Source organism: Protopterus annectens, chromosome 9.part0, assembly GCF_019279795.1.
Source record: "Protopterus annectens isolate FY-2018-M chromosome 9.part0, PAN1.0, whole genome shotgun sequence".
NCBI classification, from domain to species: domain Eukaryota; kingdom Metazoa; phylum Chordata; order Ceratodontiformes; family Protopteridae; genus Protopterus; species Protopterus annectens.
Genome location: NC_056743.1, coordinates 1,518,752,561 through 1,518,774,198, shown reverse-complemented (window position 1 = coordinate 1,518,774,198; position 21,638 = coordinate 1,518,752,561). Strand labels below are relative to the sequence as shown.

The 21,638-nt window shown below is 40.6% G+C and overlaps 1 protein-coding gene across 2 annotated transcripts in view; it reads right to left on the bottom strand.

Moving 5' to 3' along the window:
- VARS2 (valyl-tRNA synthetase 2, mitochondrial) overlaps window positions 1-21,638 on the bottom strand; it is a 1,808,135-nt gene that overhangs the window by 936,143 nt on the left and 850,354 nt on the right. For both annotated transcript variants that reach the window (XM_044084462.1, XM_044084463.1), the window contains exon 13: window positions 13,936-14,063. In XM_044084462.1, the coding sequence (XP_043940397.1) occupies window positions 13,936-14,063 (128 nt within the window). The remainder of the gene's footprint in view (window positions 1-13,935; window positions 14,064-21,638) is intronic.

Sequence of the window (21,638 nt, the reverse complement as noted above, 5' to 3'; positions counted from 1 at the left end):
GTCTTTTCCATGAAAGCTGATAAAAAAACACCAGGTTCTTCCAGGAATTTAAATGAGATTGGGCGATCCTAATATCACAGGAATAGCCCCACCCCACCCCCAGTGGTGAAACCACCACCAACTCAGTCCGTGATTAACAGCCCAATCTTGTTTTCACTATTCAAGAGCAAGAATACTGCACTGGGGAGGTGGTCAAAGGCCACACATTTAGCAGGTTTAATAGAAGTTCTGACCAGTGTTCAACTTTACATCTTACCTTTCCCATTCATTCATGCCTTGGATTGTTTCAGGGATCCCTTGCTGATCCCTACACTCAGTTTACAGCACAGATCTTGACCACAGTTACTGGTCCAAGATATACTAACTTTTAGTTATGTACTCACCATAACTTCAGATGTTTGGGATCCATCTCGCCTACATTCTGACTGACGGGTTCGGAGCCGATCCTCGGCTCCGACTCGGCACGCTTATGCCAAAGAGTGAAGTCTCTTATTGGCTGAGCTTACTACATCCCAGGATGCACCACTACCAGTCCCCCAGATCTAGTTTGTCCGCATACATGCACACACGCATGCACTGCTTATATAACATTGACAGATGATACAAGCTAAAAACAGTAGAACTCAAACCGTTCAATCTCTTCTGATCTCCAAGGCAGGGGGAAGGAGGGTGGGTATTAGGAATGTAGGCGAGATGGATCCCAAACATCTGAAGTTATGGTGAGTACATAACTAAAAGATGTTATGTGATCCTATCTTGCCTACATTCTGACTGACGGGACAGCGTCCCTAGCACCTAAATCCTGGGTGGCTCACTGGAAAACACTCCTGAGTACCGTGGAACCAAATGATGCTCGCCCTTTAGATGCCACATCCAATTTATAGTGGGAAATGAAAGTGTGCGGGTTGGACCAAGTAGCCGCAGCACAAATCTCAGAAATAGCGAGCCTGGAATGGAATGCAATAGAGGTAGCCATAGCTCTAGTAGAGTGAGCTTTGACAGATGTTGTAAGTTGTTTATTTGAAGAGGAATAAGCCTGAGTTATGCAATCTCTGATCCATTTGGCAATAGTAGCTTTAGTGATGGTTTTACCCAGTTTATTATCTGAAAAGGACACAAACAATTGATCTGTTTTTCGAATTTGTTGAGTCCTATCTAGATAGAAGCGCAATTGCCTGTGAACATCCAATGTATGCAAGGTGTATTCCGCTTTGTTTGAAAATTTTGGAAAGAAAACTGGTAGCTCTAGGGACTGTTGGAGACAGAGATTAGAACAAACTTTTGGAACAAAAGATGGATTAGGCCTAAGTGATACTCTATCCTTGTGAAAAATCAAGTACGATGGTTTGATAGATAGGGCTTGAAGTTCTGAAACTCTTCTTGCAGAGGTAATTGCAATTAAGAAGGCAGTTTTCCAAGACAGATATTTCAACTCACATGTAGCAGCCGGTTCAAAGGGGGAAGATGTTAAGGCACGAAGTACCAAATCAAGATCCCACGGAGGCGCAGGATGAGAAACTGGGGGTCTTAAAAGCACAGCACCTTTCATGAAAGTTTTACATAATCTGCTGCTCATCAAAGGTGGGTCTATGGAATCGTGAAATTTGGAGATAGCTGCTAGTTGGACTTTAATAGTAGAGACTGAAGATCCTTGATTAAACAAGGATGTTAAAAATTTCAAGACCTCTGGTATCGGGGCAGTAATAGGGTCTAAGCCTCTGAGTTGAGCCCAGATAGCAAACCTCTTCCACTTACTGTGATACAATTTCTTAGTGGTGGGTCTGTGGGCTGAAGATAAAATGTGAATAACTTCCGGGTCCAAGGTGTGATTTCTGACTATAGACGGAAGTGGAGGAGCCAAGCTGTTAATTTCAAAGTGTGAAGGGACTGGTGCTGTTGTCCCGACTGATGAACCAGAAGGTCCGGAATTAGATCCAAGTACCAAGGACCGTCCCGGGTATATTTCTGTAGGTAAGGGAACCATACTTGACGAGGCCAGTACGGAGCAATTAGAATCATTGTGGATCCCAGTTGGGAAGCTTTCTGGATGACTTTGGGGAGGAGTGGAATCGGAGGGAAAGCATAAAGCAGTCCTGTTGGCCAAGGTTGGACTAGAGCATCCGTAGCTGTCTCCCCTTGACGCGGGGTCAAGGAAAAGAACCTTTGCACTTGTGTTCGTGGTGTTGCAAACAGGTCGCAGCACGGAATCCCCCACCTTTTGAAAATCTGAGCTGCTACTGTTTCGTTCAGAGACCACTCGTGAGGAGAAAGAATAGTCCTGCTCAGTCTGTCTGCTAATACACTGGATTTGCCTGGAATGTGGGTCGCTACCAGGAAGCGCTTGGTAGCCACTGCCCATTCCCACACCCTCATGGCCTCTCTGCAAAGGGGGTAAGATCTGGTCCCTCCTTGTTTGTTTAGATACCAGACCACCGACATGTTGTCTGTGTGGATGGCGATAATGCCTTGAGGGAGAAAGTTGTGGAGGGCTTGTAGGGACAGAAGTACAGCCCTCATTTCCAACACACTGATATGGAGAAAAGTTTCGTTTGGAAGCCAAGAACCCTGAACTGACCTTCCCAGACAATGCCCCCCCACCCCGTCTGGGAGGCATCCGTTGTCAAGGTGGCCACCGGAGGGGGTATAACAAAGGGTCTTCCCTGATTCAGATTGGATGGCAGAAGCCACCAGCGGAGGTCCCGTTTGCACGTTTCTGTTATTAGTATGTGATGATTGAGGGGGAGATCCTGAAAAGACCATTGTGTCGATAATAGCCACTGGAGAATCCTCATGTGCAATCTTGCCAGAGGAACTAGGAGAACCGTGGCAGACATTGAACCTAAAAGTTGCAGGACCATCCTGGCTGGGGCTTTGGATCTTAGAAGCAGGGCTCGGACTTGATCTTGTAATGTTTGTATCCTTTCGGTAGGAAGGAAGATTCGCATTAATTTTGAGTCTATCTCTGCTCCTATGAATCTTATGCGCTGAGAAGGCAGCAAGACAGACTTTGACCAGTTGAATGTAATTCCCAGGGAAGCACCCAGGGAGATGGTGACTTGTAGGTTCTCTAGTAGTAGATGCCTGGTGGTGGCAGTCAGGAGCCAGTCGTCCAGATAGGGAAACACTTGGAATCCGAGACTCCTCAGGTGAGCAGTCACTACTGCCAGACACTTGGTGAACACCCTGGGGGCTGTGGTGAGACCAAAGGGCAGTGCACAAAATTGGAAATGACTGTCTCCCAGGCTGAAGCGCAGATACCTCCTGGACGCCTGATGTATCGGTATGTGATAATAGGCGTCCTTGAGATCTATGGAGCACATCCAAACATCTTTCTCCAGCAATGGGAGAATGGATTGTAAAGTGACCATTCGGAATTTGGACTTCATGACGGACTGGTTTAGTTTGCTGAGATCCAAAATGGGTCTCAGGTCCCCTGTCTTTTTTGGCACTAAAAAGAACCTTGAGTAATTTCCGGATCCGATTTGGTCTGTGGGGACCGGTTGGATGACTCCTTTTTCTAGCAGCTTTGAAGCTTCTACGGCTGCAATTTCCCTTTGACTGGGTGGTGGGTCCGGGATTTTTTTGGACGGAGGGGGTGGGCGTGTGAAGGGAATGGTGTAACCTCCGGCAATAATCCGAAGCACCCATCTGTCCTGAGTAATAGACTCCCAGGCTTTTAGGTGCTTGGCAAAACGGCACCCGACTGGCTCCGGAGCAGCACAGCCGGGCAATCCCTCATGGAGTGTGGGAGGCTGAAGAGCCACGAAAGGACTCGCGGTCTCCAGTATTGCGGGGGCCTCTGCCGCCTCTGGGACGGCGTCTCCCAGAAAAATTTCCCCCTCCTCTGCCTCAAACACAAAAACACGAGATAGCTGTTAAAACAGCTTTTTGTTGAAGATTTAGGAAATTCCTGACAGGAAAGTAAGTGAAAAAGCACTACTTAGCTCAGCCAGCTCGAGACCACGTCTTTGCTTGTTAGCGGCAAACGAGATCTGGGGGACTGGTAGTGGTGCATCCTGGGATATAGTAAGCTCAGCCAATAAGAGACTTTGCTCTTTGGCATAAGCGTGCCGAGTCGGAGCCGAGGATCGGCTCCGAACCCATCAGTCACAATGTAGGCGAGATAGGATCACATAACATCTAATTCTATAATGGGAGCAACAAAATGAATCTAGTGTTTTTTTTTTCTATCAGCAATAACTAGACCACAAAATAATTTAAAGAAGCAAAAAGATTCAGATGATGTAATCAGAATAAATAATTTCAAAGGTGTAATAGCTTTATCTTAACAAATGCACTAGAAATCCCTACAAAAACAAATTAATGTGTGACTAGTAGTGTATGAACGTGATAACAGTCTGGCTAAAACAATAAAGTGTGCCTGTCTGTGTTAAGTATTCACCAATGTTGCTGTCCTCCCTGCTGTGAGATATGCTTGGAGCTTGCTTCATATACGACATCTGCAAGTGGCTGAGATGACTTTCAGAGACACTCATTGCACGGCCAGCTACACCATGACAGTAGGAGAAAAGAGATGGAACGTAAACATGTGTCACTGGGGCTAGGTTTCCTCTCTTAGTCAACACTTCACTGCCATGTACCAGCAAAAGAAAACTTCAAATCCCAACTTAATCCATTGCAGAGGGCCTCCAATATCAGACTATTACAAGATATACAAGTACTCACTATATCACCAATTCCAAGACCACTATCTGAAATAGGTTAACGTTTACAAAACCCTTCACCTGTCAATTTTCCCTCTTCTAGAAATGATCTTAGGTATCCACTTATGAAAAGCACATCCCCTCATCATGGGCCACTCCAGCAACTCCCTAAATGTGGGTTGAAAGGCATGTACTCCCTAATGGTTTGAAATTCTGAACTAACCTAATCAGACTCATACAACACACACAGCAACCAAATCAAATAACAACCTTAGGAAGTTTCATTTGCTTAACAATCAACCATGTCTCAGTCTAAACAAGTCACTACTGGAAAGGACAAGGAAGGTGGAAAAAAGTAGACACTTAGATAGTCTTTTCAATAACAACTGACAAAAAGATCACTTGTAAATATATAACATTTTACACTCAGTTATCTTCGATATGCATTGCCAGATGACCCTCTCTATACAACTGCTACCCTACGATGAAGATTCCAGCAGAAGCGCCTAATAAAAAGTGGTTAAATGGCTATGTACCTCAAGTGTGTACTGGCCAGACACAACACACTGAACACTGCTGCTGTGGAACAGACTCCCCACTCACATAAAACAAAGTTCATCTACATCCATTTTCAAGTGCAACTTAAGATTTATGGATGGGAAACAATTTACCACAGGACTGCCCCTGTACTACTAATGAACAGATGTAGCTCCTAAATGCTTTATCCCATGCATGGGTCCCTTTTAGTTAACTAAGGTATGATCTCAGTTAACCTCATTAGGAGTAACACATAATTACTGACCATAAAATTGGCAAGGCCAATCTATAATCAAATGGGATAGGTTATTTTGAGTGCAAAAAGGGAAACCATCTAGGCTTAAAAATGGCCTGCAAGGGCAGCTAGCCTAGTACTTACCTATTAACCTATGGACAAGGTATTTAGAAATGCTCTATTTTTCATAAAGGAACTCTTTCTCTACTGGAGACAATGGAGATTAAAAATCAATCAATTTCACTACACTTAAGCATCCTTTCCAGTACAGTGACAACTAGAATAAAAATCATGAGTGCGAAGAGAATGTGCTCTTCAATGATTTGATTCAGATAAAAAAAACATGGAAATTATATAATCAACTTTTTCCATGGCCCCTTCAGGAATAACCTGTGGTTAACAAAGGCTAATCTTCTCATAGACCAGATCACAGTGAGAGACAAAGCAGTGCACTTGGCACATAACAGCCTGAAGCTTACTGGTACACTAAGTGAAGGTACAAGCAAGCAAAAAGTCTAGTATTCCAAGGCACATACATCAGGTCTACCATATCTATGAAAGAGTAGATGAGATGATACACCAGTCAAAGTTCAATTTCCAAATACAGGTGTGAAGCCAGGGATAATGCTAGGCTAAGATAAATGTAATGGATTTCTTTTCGTTCTATTCTCTCTTGTTGATCTATAATCAGTGTTGTTCTCATGGCTAGAAGAGTGCATGGCTTTTGTCTTTCTAAATGTAAAAAAAAATAGGGAATGTCATTTAAAGCATGTTGGATCTCCAGACTTGCTCTCTTCTCTTGTTAGTGTAACAAGAAAAGATTAAAGACAATAAACTCTCTTTCTGCTGAGATTACCATTAGACTGCTTACGTTCTAAAACTAAGGGAAAGAGATTTCATACATGGCTTAATTTGAGAACAACCAGGTTTTTAGAACTCTCTGATCCTAAACTAAGAGTGATAGCAGTTCTACCATACCAGGAAGAAAGCCACAAGGAATTAGAGAATTCTGCTAGTCTTTCCTGGGAATTGTCTGCTGGTGTGTGTGTTTGTGTGTGTGTGTGTGTGTGTGTGTGTGTGTGTGTGTGTGTGTGTATGTTGTGCATCTATCAGTGTGCATGTGTGTTTGTACATGTGTGAAAATAATATTAAGTGGTTTATGCAACACTAAGAAAATCTTCTCCAGAGTAAATAAAAGCTAATCAAAATCAGCTTGGTACCATCAACCTGAAACTTCCCTAGAAATCAAGGCATGAATAGACTAAGAGTGCACATTTGTAAGAAGTTACTTCCAGCTCTGAAAGAATGCATCTAGAGCTAAAAATTCCTCCATCATCAACACCTCCTGACATGTAACACAACATAGTTCCCTGCTTTTGGAATAAACCCCTCTACAAATTACAAATCAAACAAATAATACCATACTGACTTTATAAAACAAGCTTTCCATTAAATAGGAAACCATAGATTTATGCCTGAGGTATGTACAAATGTTCTTAATAGAAGCAACTAATATATTCGCAATATCAAGGGGTGTTATAACTAAGCTTCTCAAAGGCCCTTCAGTCACAGGCTTAGTCTAAACCTATGAACTCTGTAGGTAAAAAGCAGGAGAAATGAGGTCCCCCCTTCATGAAGAACACTTTACCTTCTAGTTGGTTCAAAACTATCTGGACACTACTGCTTGAAAGCAGCAGCAGCAGTTTTACTAAACTGTTTGCATGTCTTTGAATGTACAATAACACCAGAAAGGGAATAAGGGTGTCCCATACCTAAATATGGACTAATTCCCTGCAAATAAGAAGCAAATGATTCTCCCATGTTTGTTTAGCTGTCACACAATCATTTTAATCTCCACTGATATTAACAACTGTTTTGATGTCACATAAACCTTGGCTGTGGGAATAAAAACACTGACAAGAGAGTTTCAGCACACTGTAGTGCAGTTTCTGTTCCAGCCAGACACAATGCCCTGAACCATTATGTTGAAATTTGTCTGCAAACTTCCAGATAACCATACAATACAACAGATTGCTCCTGGAAAGAAGGAAAAGTAATGGAGTTCTAGACAAATGGGGAGACCCACCACACCAAGCAAATGAAAAATGATTTGGAGACAACAAACAAATTAAGACAGTAAATGAGGACTCTAAAGGCAATGGTGGTGAATAATACAAAAGACTGCAAATATACGAATGTGGGTTATAAGACTGAAAAGGCAGTCTCTAGCATCAATGTTAACAGACAGAGCAGGATCACTGTTTGGACTCTGAGCATGAAAAAAAATCCCAGAGGCCATCTTCCAATGTTATAGAGCTGTAGCTAATACAGGAAAAGTCTTGCAATTGGCAGAGGCCAGAAAGTCCTACATGAAGAGGACAGTCTATACAGATTAAAAGGAAGATTTCTTCTAGATGACAGAAATACCCCACTTCTGGTGCCAATTAAGACCTGATATAACTTCCAGTATCAGTACAGCCTTAGACAATACTATTAGTAGCCAAGTGTTCAAGTAACAAAACACCAGCAAACCCTGATGTTATAACATTAATACAGTGATGGCCACGTCTTTGGTAAAAACCCTGGACAGAGGAAAGGCAGATGGTAGCTCACTGTACTAAAGTGGCAAATCTCCAAGTATAAGCTAAAGAAATTTCCTGCAAACTCTTCACTCTTAATTTTTTGACATCCATCATATTTAACAGTGCAATCAATAAGAATATCACTGTCTGAAGGGGTGCTGCTATTCATCAATTTATAGTTGAACACCGCACACCCAAATACAGCACTCACAGGGACTCACTAAAACTGCTGACTTTAGCAGTAATGCCAAAGAAAAAAAAAACTTTTTTTGCAGGGGGCAAGCCCACTACACCACCTACAACCCCACATCTCTAAATACACAATGTCGGAGACTAAGCATCTTTGGCGTAGGGTGCGTAAGAGTTCCCTGATCTTGCTGAAATGGGTGCATATTTTTCAAGCAAATGTGCGAGTTGATTTAAAACTACTGACTGTTCCTGCTTTGCTCATAAACAAAGCAGTATTCATTGTGACCTCCCATTTATAATCTCATGGACTTGAAATATAGAAAGTTATTCATGAGCAGAAAGAGTCAGAAATGATTTGGGAATAAGAAATATTCCAGAGTAACATCCCTTCCCTCATTTAACCAGGGCTCCCACTGTCCAGTGCTCTCATGACCAAGAGGGCCTGAAAGAGGGCTAACCCTGTGCCTAACATAGCCTTATCAATCAAAGGATAAAATGGGAATTTTAAGTCCAGCTTTACAGCACAAACCTTCAGAATCATATTGTGGATGCAGGTGTCCTAAGTGGCAACCCTTCAAGTGGGGATGAACCTACAGAACTTATAAGTTACTAGGATACTGAAAAATATGCTGTACTGTTATGACAGCTGAAAGGTTGAAACCATGGCAAGGGTACTCTCAGAGACTAAGCAGGAGATCTGAGGACATGAAGAGGTGAATGGTGCTAACAGGGTTTCTAATGTCTTCATTTGATATTGGTGATTCAATAATGCATGAAACAAACAGATAACCTCAAGTTTGAAAACAGCAAGTTACGGGTGAAGAGGAGGTCTCTGCAAAACATGAACTTCAAACAGCCAGGCACCAGTCTAAGGGTTGGTCTCTTAGACCCTTATTCGTTGCTTCTCTGTTTCTGCCTGGTACCCTGTGCAGAGCAGTCCACCCTTTGTTTACAAAATATAGTCTGTTACAATTACAATGGGGTTCAAATGACACTTTACATGCCTAAAACTTGTGGTAAATGAAAATGAGATCCAGCAATGTCACCTTGAATGGACATTATAGCTACTGCAGCTGCCTCCATTAACGTAGAGGGACAAAGTCCTGATTATGACCTTGGAGACCAAAATTCAATTAGTGCCTGAAGGAATGATGTGGCTTTGCCAGTTTGCCTCTCTTAAGGGAGAGGGGGAGGAAGCGCATAATTAAACACCCTATGAGAGAGCTGGGCATCAGAGGGACACAGGGCTATCCCTGAGGGGCTACTTCATTTACAGTAGTGAATGACGTGTCTTCACTGACAGCCAATGCACACTGAACCCTGGGCATGTTACTTAACATGCACAGTGGAGTTAGGGCACTATAAGTGGGAAAAAAAACTCTGATGGCTGCCTACCAGTGGTTCTTTTCAGTTGACTGTCATCTCAGTGAAGGGGAATGAATGGACTGGTTAGTGTGTGTGTGTGTGTGTGTGTGGGGGGGGGAGTGACTGGAAAGCAGTGCAGAAAAAATATGTCAAAACTGAAAGGACATTACTCTCCAGTTATAAAAACTGTCAGCAGCAAGCTTGGCTCATGATCCAATACTCACAAAAGTATTTAGATGGCATATGCTTTTTGACTGTTTCATTCTTTACCAAATGCATTAAAATGACTAAACCTAGGCATTTTCTTTAAAAACACTTTACACTGTGCACCCAAACGAATCAATATCATTAATGAGTACAGTAAATAAGTAATTAAAATTCATTTACAGTCTCTAATTAATTTACAGCTTCCAACTAAAATGTATAGCTTAAAAATCAGATGTACTATCCATGCTAGGCTCAAAGAAGACTTTCCAAATAAGAAGTCAACATACATGGTCTCCCCAAAGATGGACTCTAACTCTCATACCTAAATCAGAGAAAGTAGTCAATCTGATCACTGCAAAGCAGCCAAAGGAAATCCTGACATCTCAAGACAGCCTCTTGGAACAGACTCAGCAATTCTTTCAACAAAGCAGGACACAAATACTCTAGGGCACAGAAGCAGAGTGATGACCTTAAAAAACATATGGCCAATACTAACAGCAGTACTGATCTTGCAACATAAGAACAGTATATGGTATTCCAAAGTGTGCCAGTCTGCAACTTTGCTGAAGAATTCTGGACCTGCTACAAGCAGGCCAGATCACGAGTCATGCAGCACAGCAACATCATGCACTGAATCATTTTTCAGTTGCATACAGCACTGGTGGACTTGCACAGTATGAAAGTGTTATGAATACCACCCTGAATGTCATCCACAAATAACCGATGGAAAGTATTTCTCCTATCAATGACATCTGTAAGTGGCAACATGTACAAATAAACAACAAGGGAGCTAACTAAGCTTGAACATTAGGGTACATTGCACTCGAATGAGTAGAAACCTGATAAATTCAAACTTGACACAAACAGGTAAGAGCATCTTGAGAAGGAAGACGTAACCCACACAAGGTGAGTAACCTTATAAACCACAAAACAACCTCAGGTGGTCGATAAGGATCCAATGGTGTTAAAATCACTAAAAGATCAAGTTAAGCGATCCCTGGTTATCAGCAGATCACTAACCACTCACTATACTAATACAGACTGCTTCCCTATTATGCTTAGATCTAATGCCAGACAGAGACAGATCCTATAAGCCATGTGATGTCAGATATTAATACAACTGAGCACAGAATACCTTCTCAATAAATCTTTCTACAAATGGAAGGTTCAAGATAAGACGACAGTTCTCGAGAAGCATTTTGTATCATGGCTTAATTTGGTACTGCCTTACTATTTGAGGATGTCAAGAAAAACTTTTTTTCCTGGGGGCATAATGATACAGGTTTATATCTCGGAACCAGTCTGACATTTTTCTGAATAAAAATCTGGATATTCAATTCTACATTTTGTTTTTAAGGCTTAAGTAATTCAACAGATGCATGTTAACATCTAACAGCCAAATCACAATTCTCAATGATGCTTTCCTTTCCTGTAACAACACATCACTTTTGCTGTAAAGCAATCCTGATTTTAGCTCTTATGTTACAAAAATAAAATATGACTATCAGTTAAGAATCCCCCCCCCCCCCCCAGAAAAAGTGCAACTTTGATGTGAACCATCTCTGAAGACGTACGGTATGTGGAGAATGTCAAATAACAAAAAATTATCATGGAAGTCAAAACAAGGGACAAGTCTTCACTGTGTTTCTAAAAATACAACACACACAAACTTCACCTTTTTTCACATGTACAGTCCTCAGTGGGTTGTGGTCATTCTGAGACAGTACACCACCTCTGACTGTGAGGACTGGGGTGATCAATGCTTATTTTAATGAAGATGGAAAGAACATGGTCCTCAAAAAGCTATCAACAATCTGGTGAAAAAATGAACTTAGTGACTGCAGTAAGAGCTTACTAGCTTTGTAAGGTCAAGATCCAAAGCATAATAAATCCAATATACAGCCAAAACAAAAGCTGCAAGTTTTCCATTATCCCCATGCACATCTAAGCCTAGCATAAATCTGGACCACTCATATCAGACAACCAACCATACTCAGGATTTAAATAATTTTATGGCTGCCTTATCACAGACATTTTATCTACGATCAACATTGCAATTACCTCAAAAGAGACGCATGGGAAAACTACTGGTAGTCAGTCATGCCTGGCTGCACAACCTGTCAAACCCCTCAAAGGGTAGAGCCAGCTGATTAGATTTAGTAGATACCACCTTAAGATACAATAGCAACCTTCTTTTGTCAGAAGACACAACAGTCATTCATAACAAGTTAATCCTCAAGAAGGAACATCCTACTTCATTCCAACCTTGGTCCTAGCCTACACACTGACTGCCAAACTACGGTTACTCTTGTACTATAGCCCAATACACACACAACAGTCTACATTATCCATACCACCAGCACCCACATGTAATACACTTGTCATTAGTGCATCTGGATTACCTGCACTGCCCTTCTCAATGAGAAAGTCCAGGATTGGGCATAATATATCTGGAATTATATCCCTAACATCTCTACATCTGATCAGCTCCATACCAGAAAACTGAGACAGAGCAAGACCAAGCCTGAAGTAACCCAGGTGATGGCACAACCAAAAGTCATATTCCACCACCACTCCTCAGTTTCTGAAAGATTACAACTGATGACCGTCCAGACTTATGAGCTGCAAAGGAAACATGATTGAAGCCTCTCTGATAAACCTAATGGATTCATGACATATTCACATGTTTCATCATTAACCCAAGCATTAATACCCCCCTCCCCGAAACTTATCAAAGGAAGTTATGGCACTACATGGATAATGTGATCAGCGAACTTCTGTAGAATTGTAGAAATTCTTCTAGGAAATCTACACAAGGAGGACTACGTAAATTCACCCCCCCCCCAGATATAGTCAAATATGTTAGATTCCCCAGCTTCCACTCTGGTCAACTCCAATCCTCAAATACAAGCACTATTCTACAATGAATTGCTGAAGGGAAAAAAATCAGCATTGTGAGAGGCTACACAAAACTGAGGAGCACTGAAAAATGTTGTTGTTGTCTTTCGGCTTTTCCCGGTTAGGGGTCGCCACAGCAGAACTCCGGTCCACTAATGACTGGGAGTAGATTTTCACGGTGCCGAGTTGCCAGCTCAATGCCCAACCTTCAACGAAGGCATGCCCATTCACGCATGTCTTTCGGAACACCATTCGACCCGTTGGGAGGACATGCAGACTCCACACAGAAGCATGTACGCTCTAAATCAGTTTAAAGCTACCAGCATGGGACAAAAGAGAACCTACACTCTCCAGGCATGAGCCTTGAGAAAATTCAAATAACTAGGGTGTTAAAGCACAGAAAGGATTTCTTTAGTGTTACCTTATGCACAGGGTTCCTTGAAGCAAGATCAATTTTTCACATAAGAAAAAAAAGTACTTTTCATAAGTGGATAGTAGCACAACAGATGTAATTGTTCTCTCTCTCTCTACAACACATGTAAAAAGAGAAGGCAAATGATTTTCAAGACTCAATCAAGACTTTAAATGCAAACCAGTAGGACTCAACTGTGGTACTGTAACAGGATGCACAACTTCTAAATTTAACTCATTTAACTCATCACACAATTCTGAGCTATGTTATAACATAACATCTGCAAGCCCACAAGCAAATAAATCAGCACAATCACTCCCTGTGGCGCAAGAGCTAAGAGAGTCATTCATGGAGCCATTTATTCCTATTAAGCCTTATGCCAACCCCTTGGTACCACACAAACACCTGCATCACTGTAAGGGCTTACTATCCACCCCCCCCCCCCGCACAAGAACTTTCACCTACATACTAAGGGCTGCCATCACCGGCTTGTAAGGGAAGCCCATGTCTCCAGTTACAGCTGTTGCTCCTACAAGCCTCCACCTGCATGTGGTTAAATAGCCAATGGGTCCACCAGTTTCCACCCCCGAAGTACACAAGCAGTCCCCTTTTGCTGCTCACTCCTGATCTCTTCGGCCTGGCTCTTTCAGAGCCTGAGATGCTACAAGAACTTGGGTCATAAGAGTCAGGGCTTTTTCCCTCTACTCCACACAAATGAGTTTGTGTTGGCACTTCTTAACTGTATTTTCTTGATTCTACAGCACAAATGTGAATTCCATTTGTTTACTGAAAAGGAAATCACAGAATGTTGACTTAGTCCCATAATACAGTGATTCACTTTGTTACCTTCAGCCATGGAATGCTTTCAACTGTCATGGTACCATCCTCCCCGATGACAGACATAACTGGAAGTTTATGTTTGAGCCCTATTTCGTAGTCAGCATAATCGTGTGCTGGAGTGACTTTTACTGCTCCTGCAGAAAAAAAAACAACAAACCAGTCTTCATCACCAACAGATATCACCAGAACCTCAAAAATTAAAACATTAGCATGAAAAGAGGAAAAAAAACATTCCAGCTGCTATACACAAAGCCTTCAGGTGAGAGGTAGTTTCCAAATTATTACTAGGAAACATAAAAAGACATCTCAAGACTTGAGATAATCTGCCAGAAAGCAAAAATGCATGCAATATACACATTAAAAGCACAAGCATCTCAAGCTAAATTCTGCTAATAAAGAAATACCCATCCCTAGGGGATAGCAAAATAGATAGAAGCCCGTCTAGTGACATTCTTCCAACAAGCATAGAGCACACTGTGACAACATTAGTAGTGACAGCTCCTTTAAGCTTTAAGTGATCATAAATATGGAAGACTAGAATGCCCCCCAAAAGTGAAGGCATTACAAGGCGACACAGTGGAAGATGTGAGCACTACAGTTAAACAGGTCTTCCACTGTGACCATCAACTTTAGATGCACATTGCTCATTGTCAGGAAAGGGTGACTCATCTTAAACCTTTACAGTGCACAAGCAGGTTACTTTCTGTCCTAAGATTATACTAAAAAATTTGTAAATTAAAGAGCAGGAAAGCCTAGTCTTTTGTCATGTAATTAAATATTCTGAAAGGAGAAGTTACTGGTAGATAGCAATCTCTTAGAAATGTTTAATGCTCTTCTGCTCTATTTGAGCATAATATCCAAAACATTAGTACATGACTAAACCAGTAACACAAAATTATTCCTCAAAACTATAAAACTTTAAAGGCAATCAATGTACAAAGCTATACAGTGAGACTGTCTTCTAAAAATGTCAGTGCCCATATTTGTGGGAGCTACACTCCCTTTGGCTCAACTTCTCTGCACTTCTTCTACGGGATAATGTCACTCTCAGACACTACCAGCTACCATGCATATGAATAAACAGACCCTCCCAAAATAAAATAAAGGTATTGCACAATAAAACTACTCAAGACTTGTAAAAAACATTAAGAATCAATTCCAGATTGCCTCAAATAGGTCTGGCAAATTAATTGGTGGAAACTAGGTTACTGTCCAGTCTGTCCTCAGCAAGGCTGTAAAACTGTTGACATCAACTGGGATACAAAATTAACGAAGATAAAACAAAGGCAATAGCTGTAAACTATATACCCATACACAAATTGGTTCAGCAATACTCATATCTATAGGAACATGATGAAATGAAGTACTCAAGAGTATGGGTTAAAAAGGATTCTGTTATGGCAGCTAAGGATATGAAGGAAGAGACTAAACAAAAGATAATATAAAAACTGAGAACTATATCTCTCTCTTATACATACTGATAGCAAGATACAAGCAGTGAAAATGTTTTTAGTCCCTTAAGTTTTATGCACAGGTCAGGGATATTTTTATCAACCAGAGGAGAAGCTGTGGATAGCAATAAAGAGCCAAGGATTTTATCTGGGAGGGGAAGAGGTAAGAGTCACGTCAGATAAGTTGATCCTTCCAACAGAATTAAGGGGGGGTTAGGATTAGCTGATGTGAAGGAGTACTTCAGAGTTACACAGTTAAAACTCGTGTAAATAGCACACACAGAAAGCTATACTTCGAAGTGGAAAGGGATGTTGTAATGGGGAAGTTCAAGAAATAAGAAGACTTGGATTTTGGATGCAGATCCTTAAGGAGAACAATAACCATACAGAATAGTATATTCATAAAGTAGCAGAAAGTATTCTAAGAACTAAGCCAACAGGGGAATGTTGAAAGAAGATTCCACTGATGGGGATGATTGCAATTAGGGTACACAGAATAGGTAAGAGGGGGCTGGAATTTATTGGAGCAAAGGAACCAAGGTATTGGGAGCAAATAATTACTGAGGGAAAGGTAACAGAATGGGAAGAGGCCAAAAAGACATTTCGACTGTGGGTTAGAGTGCCTTCTCTATCAAGGATTGATATCAGAGTGCCTTCCCTATCGAGGATTAATATCAGACTATAGGCAGAGAGAAAGGAACAGAGGGATCCAAATGAAATACCAGCAATGGCAGAGTTTTCAGTAGAATCTAAAAGAGCAGCTGCTGTTAAAAGGGGATAATTAGTAGGGCGTATAAAATATTGTATGATAACTACAGGAGCCAATCATACAAGGCTAGAAAGGATTGGGAAGAGAGACTGGATAAGCACTTCACAAAGAAATAATGGGAGGATAAAACCATGGCTACCAAATATGCAACAAAGTCTAGAAGATTTAGGATTTTTGCTTGGAAGTGTTTGCATAGGTACTTTTATACCCCAAATAAACTCCAAAAAGATTTTCCTCAGGTAGACTGCAAATGTTGGAGATGTGATGGGGAAGAAAGGGGTAATAAGGAACATATTTTCTGGGAGTGCAATAAGTTGGCAGACTTGAAAAACTCCCTGCAGACAACTCTGTCAGAAATACTGGGTGAACAACTCAGTGCAACTAAGGAAATTATTTTTTGAGCTGTGATACAGAATCAGAATGGCCTAGGCATATTAAGGCCTTGCTGAGTATAATTCTGGTGGCTGCCAATAAAGCAATTACTAGAAAATGGAAATCAAAGTCTAAACAGACTAGTGAAGATAGTAACAGAGATAAAAAATGAAAGTGGGATCTTTAGAAATCAGTAGAACATATTAAAAATGGGAATTGTGGGAATACATGCAGAATAATGTTTTGGAGGAGGGATGAGGTTTAAGGGAAGAGGAATTATGTCATGTCCTATTGACAATAACTGTTTAGAAACATGTCACTATTGTTTGTTTTCATTTAGATAAATATGTGATTGCCTATGACATATGTACAAATTCAATAAAGATATTTCATGTTTAAAAAAAAAGACAGGAATTCAAGTCCCAGGAAATCCATGGATCTCTTCTGAGGAGCTGTGGCCTCTCAACTAACAATTGAAATATTCGCTAATCCTAAACACAGAGTCCCTAAACTAAGTGTCCACTAAGGGAAAACCACAGGAAATTGTCCTCATCCTCTGGGTCATAATTAAGGGAGGAGGATATCTGGGATCTATAATTAAGTTCCTCCTCTTCCTCAACAACTGAGAAGTCAGAGTCTCTCTATAGGGAAGAGTTCTCTTTTCCTTTTAAAGGTAGGGACTTCTGACAATGAAGGTTAGTCAGGGTCTATAAGTCAACTTTGTGTAATCTACAGAATATTATGAGTCAGTTTTAAATGAAAACGCTAGGTTGGAAGTAAAAGAAAATGTATTTTGTACTTTATCTATGTATGCTAAGTCATGCTTGACATGAGAAAATGATGTCTTGCTCCTTTCCACTGACACAGAATGGAAGCCGTGTAAATCAGACATTTTTCACACCTTCTGGAACAAGACTGTTTGCATTTTGGATGGGGCGGTAGTGTTGTTGCCTCACAGCAAGAAGTTATTCGGTTCGATTCTTGGTTGGGGTGCCTTCTGTGCAAAGTCTGCATGTCCTCCCTGAGTTCGTGTGGGTTTCCTCTGGTGCTCCGGCTTCCTCCCACATTATAAAGACATGCATCTGGAGCATTCCAAGTCAGACTTTCCAGGTTAGCAAATGTTAAATAAAAAAAATAAATAAATAAATTTTTTTCCTGAATCACAGGATCAATGAATGTACAAAGCAAAGGAGCCATGTGACCATTTAGTTCTTGCCAGTACCCATCCTTAGACCTTACTTCCTTTTTCAGGCAGCAATAGACCAGTCCTACTGAGGTGAATTTATGAATATCCATCCATATAAATCCTTCTTTATGGTAGGCAATGCATCATATTACTTGATATGGAAAGAACGCTTGTTCCACAGAAGGAGTAGTCATTACAACACAACTGTGTTCCTCCACCATGATTTATTTGTTGTAGCAGGTTCACATCTCTGGTTCTAGTGTTCAATGGACAGTTATTTGTGGAGAAGTTTTAGGTCTTGGACTGCTGGATTCCCAATGGCCCAGAAAGCAAGGCACAGATGGCTCCTAGGTGACCTACAGAAAAATGAATACAGAGATAAGGGCTCCAATCTCTCTTGGTAGCTCAGATCCCTTTAAGCCCATGATCTTTCTTGTCAGGAACCTTTGGAGTCTCTCCATCTGCTTGCTATCTTTAGTAAGGTACACCCAAAAAGTACAATTGTGTACACTTACCATAAATGTAAATGTTCGAGTGTATTCACTGTTGCAGTCCTGGTTACCCTCCCTCCAGCCCCCTGTTTTTCTCTACTTTCTTTTACTATGCTTAAAAACCTTTTTGGTGTATTTGCTTTTGGTTGGAGGTATACTTTTGTGTTTTTAATTTTATTTTGCTCCCCATTAGGGGGGGGACCTGACATCTGGGGCAAGAAAAACTGATGTAATGGCGTCGGCTACATGTTTTATACTTTTATACCCCTGACGACCTGACGTCATGGAAGAAGGGACAGCAACCGACGCAGGACCCAAGACTTTGTTAATCAGGCCGACTGAGGGCAACCTGCCCAGCAGATTACCCAAATGTAATGACTGCAACAATGAAACACGAAGAACATTGGGTCACTGTATTTGATGATGGGCCTGATCAGCACAAAATATAAAGTTGCAAGGATTTCTTTGGGTCTGGAGGTTATACCTTTTGCAATCAACTACGCCAGATAGAAGGGTTTCTTGACCACTGCTGAAATATGACGAAGAAAGGACAGTAATCTACTCATACTCCAAAGTGTCTTACAACATCTTCATTTTCAAGTAGTATGTTTCCTATACTAAAGGCTGGGTACAGAGGTTTATTTATTTTTTTTTGTCAAATGCAACTACACTGCATTTTTAGCCTTTAGTTTTAGCTTGTTTTCAGAGCACCAGCTATTTACATGTGTAAGTTCACTTTATCAGAAGGGGATTTAAGTATACCATCAAGTTTACAATCATCTGCAAACATGGTTAACCAAAGTTTTTTAATTTTGATTTTGAGATCAGATAAGTACATGCTAAACAGCAGCATCTCCAGTACAGATCCCTGCGGTACTCCACTGGTTATTTTCATGGTCTCTTTGGATGTACCTGCCACCCTCACATTGTGGGCTGTGTCCCTCAGCCAATCAGCTGTCCATCTAATGACACAGGGATCAATTAAGAGGACATTTAGCTTGTTGATAATGTTGGCATGCAGTATGGTATCAAATGTCTTGCCTAGATCTAGGTATGCTGTATGAACAGCATAACCACTAACCTCTCATCACTATCATCTCAAAAAAATTCATAAGATTTATCAGACAGCATCTACCCTTAAAGCCAAACTATTATGGGTCAGGTTTTACAAGGATTTTTATATTATAGTTTATCAGGTCTGTTATAAACCATTCCATGGCCCTACAAATGAGGCTCATCAGGCTGACGGGTCTATAATTCTTCTGGGCCCTTGTGAAGTGACATTACAACTACTGTGTGCAAACCACAGGGGACTAAACTGGTGGATAACCTCAGGTTGAACAGTAGTAGGAAACTAGTCAACCAGTGCATGTTTAGTGTTACTCAGCAGGCAGCCTGGTATGTTTTACGATCCCATAGGGGGTGTATATTTGGTTTTAGAGAGCATTTTAACGAGTGTTCTTTTGTGATGATAGCGAATTTGAGATCCTTGGTTATACACAAGTTTTGTATACATGTCTCTGGGATGAAATTTGCACTGAATTTGTTATCACTGCTGCTGTATCTACTAGATCAGAGTAGGCAGTGCCATTATGAATAAGTGCAAAGCAATGTTGGGTATTTTTCCTAACTTCCTAAATTATCTAAAGAATGACTTGTAATTATCCTTAGCTTCCAATGCTAGTCAAGTTAATGGGAAGCCTTTGTCTTCCTGATGGTACTTTCAGTACCTTGGATAACCTTTTGATGTTGACCTTAATTTGTGGGTGTTAAGTTTTGCTATAAATTCTAATGAGCTTTTTTTCTTTTAATGTAATGTTTATTTTATATGTGGCTGGTTTGATCTTATCCTTTCCTTCCCTTTACATTTAGTTTTGGTTGTGGATAACACGTTTATACAGTTTTCTATGTGAGCATGTAATGTAATTGCATAACTACTAGCCTTGGCAACATTTTGTGGGTTACAGATATACTCAAACTTTAGAGACTTCATTATAGAATTATATGACATTTGTATGCATTAAGTATTTGAATACTGCAACATTTTCATCCAATGATCTACAAATTTTGAAAGAGAAGGTTACCAATTTGTGGACAGACCTGGCTGGAAATGGGTATACCAAGGTATAGTGCATTTAGATGCTACATTTGGAAGGAACAGGTCAAGACATTTTATCCACTAGAAAGCTCTTTAACTACTTGATATCTTCCAGTTTACTGACGGGTAGTTATAGTTGCCCAGAATTATGGAGTGTCTACATATCTGCAGTTTATCTAAAGCTTTAAAAGAAATAGATGCATTTTAGGGGTCATTGAAGGCGGTTTTGAAACGTGCTATGATCTGAAAATTGGTTTTATTTAGAATAAGTTGAATCTCACTAAGGTCAGTTTACAGGTCTCTGGGAGTTTGCCTTGAGGTAATGTGGTCTTTAACAAATATGGACACTCCACCACATCTCCCATCAGGTCTAAAGGCATGGCAGGTGCAGAACCCTGGTACAGATCGGGTGCTTTCTGCACTTTTAAACCAGGTTTCAGTAATAATATACATGTGAATGTTTTCCAAATGCAGGAGGGCTTCAACATCAAACAATTTATTAAGACTCCTAACACTTGAAATGGACCACACTGATAAAGACATTACTTTGTTATATTTTAGAGATGGTAGATCCATTAGCTAAACTGTCCCTAAAAAGGCACTACTGGGGCAGCGAAGGTTTTAACCAGTATGAAGGATACTCGGAATGAGACATGCAAGTTATACTTGGCAATGTCCTTCTTTCAGAGCTTCTTTTAAGATCTTCACAGTAGTTACAAAGCTTCAAAATAGGAAGTACTAAATTGAAAACTAAACTTTTATAAGGATGTTAATTTGTAGTCCTGCAAGTACTGACAGACTCCACCTCATACTCTTCCTGAGATGTCAAAGCTATCACTGTAGTGATTGTTGCTTGATTATATGTGTATGCCAGATATCACTTCAAAAAACTTGTACAAAGTTACATGCAAAATAATTCTGTTACTCCCCTGCAGTGGGAACATTTTTTTAAATCCACAGAGTTGTAGAAAAATAAAAGTGTTGTATTTGCTTTCATAACTGCTGCCATGTTATCTTTTCCTTTACACTGCATCTTCCTACAGCTGTACATCAATACTGAGGCAGCTCCCTGTTCTTCAATGTGTGCTATGAGATTTTTCCATTTTACTCAGGCTGAAATGTATTCTTGCATTACATTTTTTTACTTGTGTACACTGCTACACTTTTCATCAGTTGCTATATAACACAGTAACACTATCAAAACCATTACCCTTGCGTATGACAAAGTAATACTTGTTCTTCATGATATGCGACTAAAATACTACTATCTGTAATTTTGCAGTAAAACTACACTACTGAGTGTTATGGCCATTAGTGAAATGATGGTATGTAACATCATACT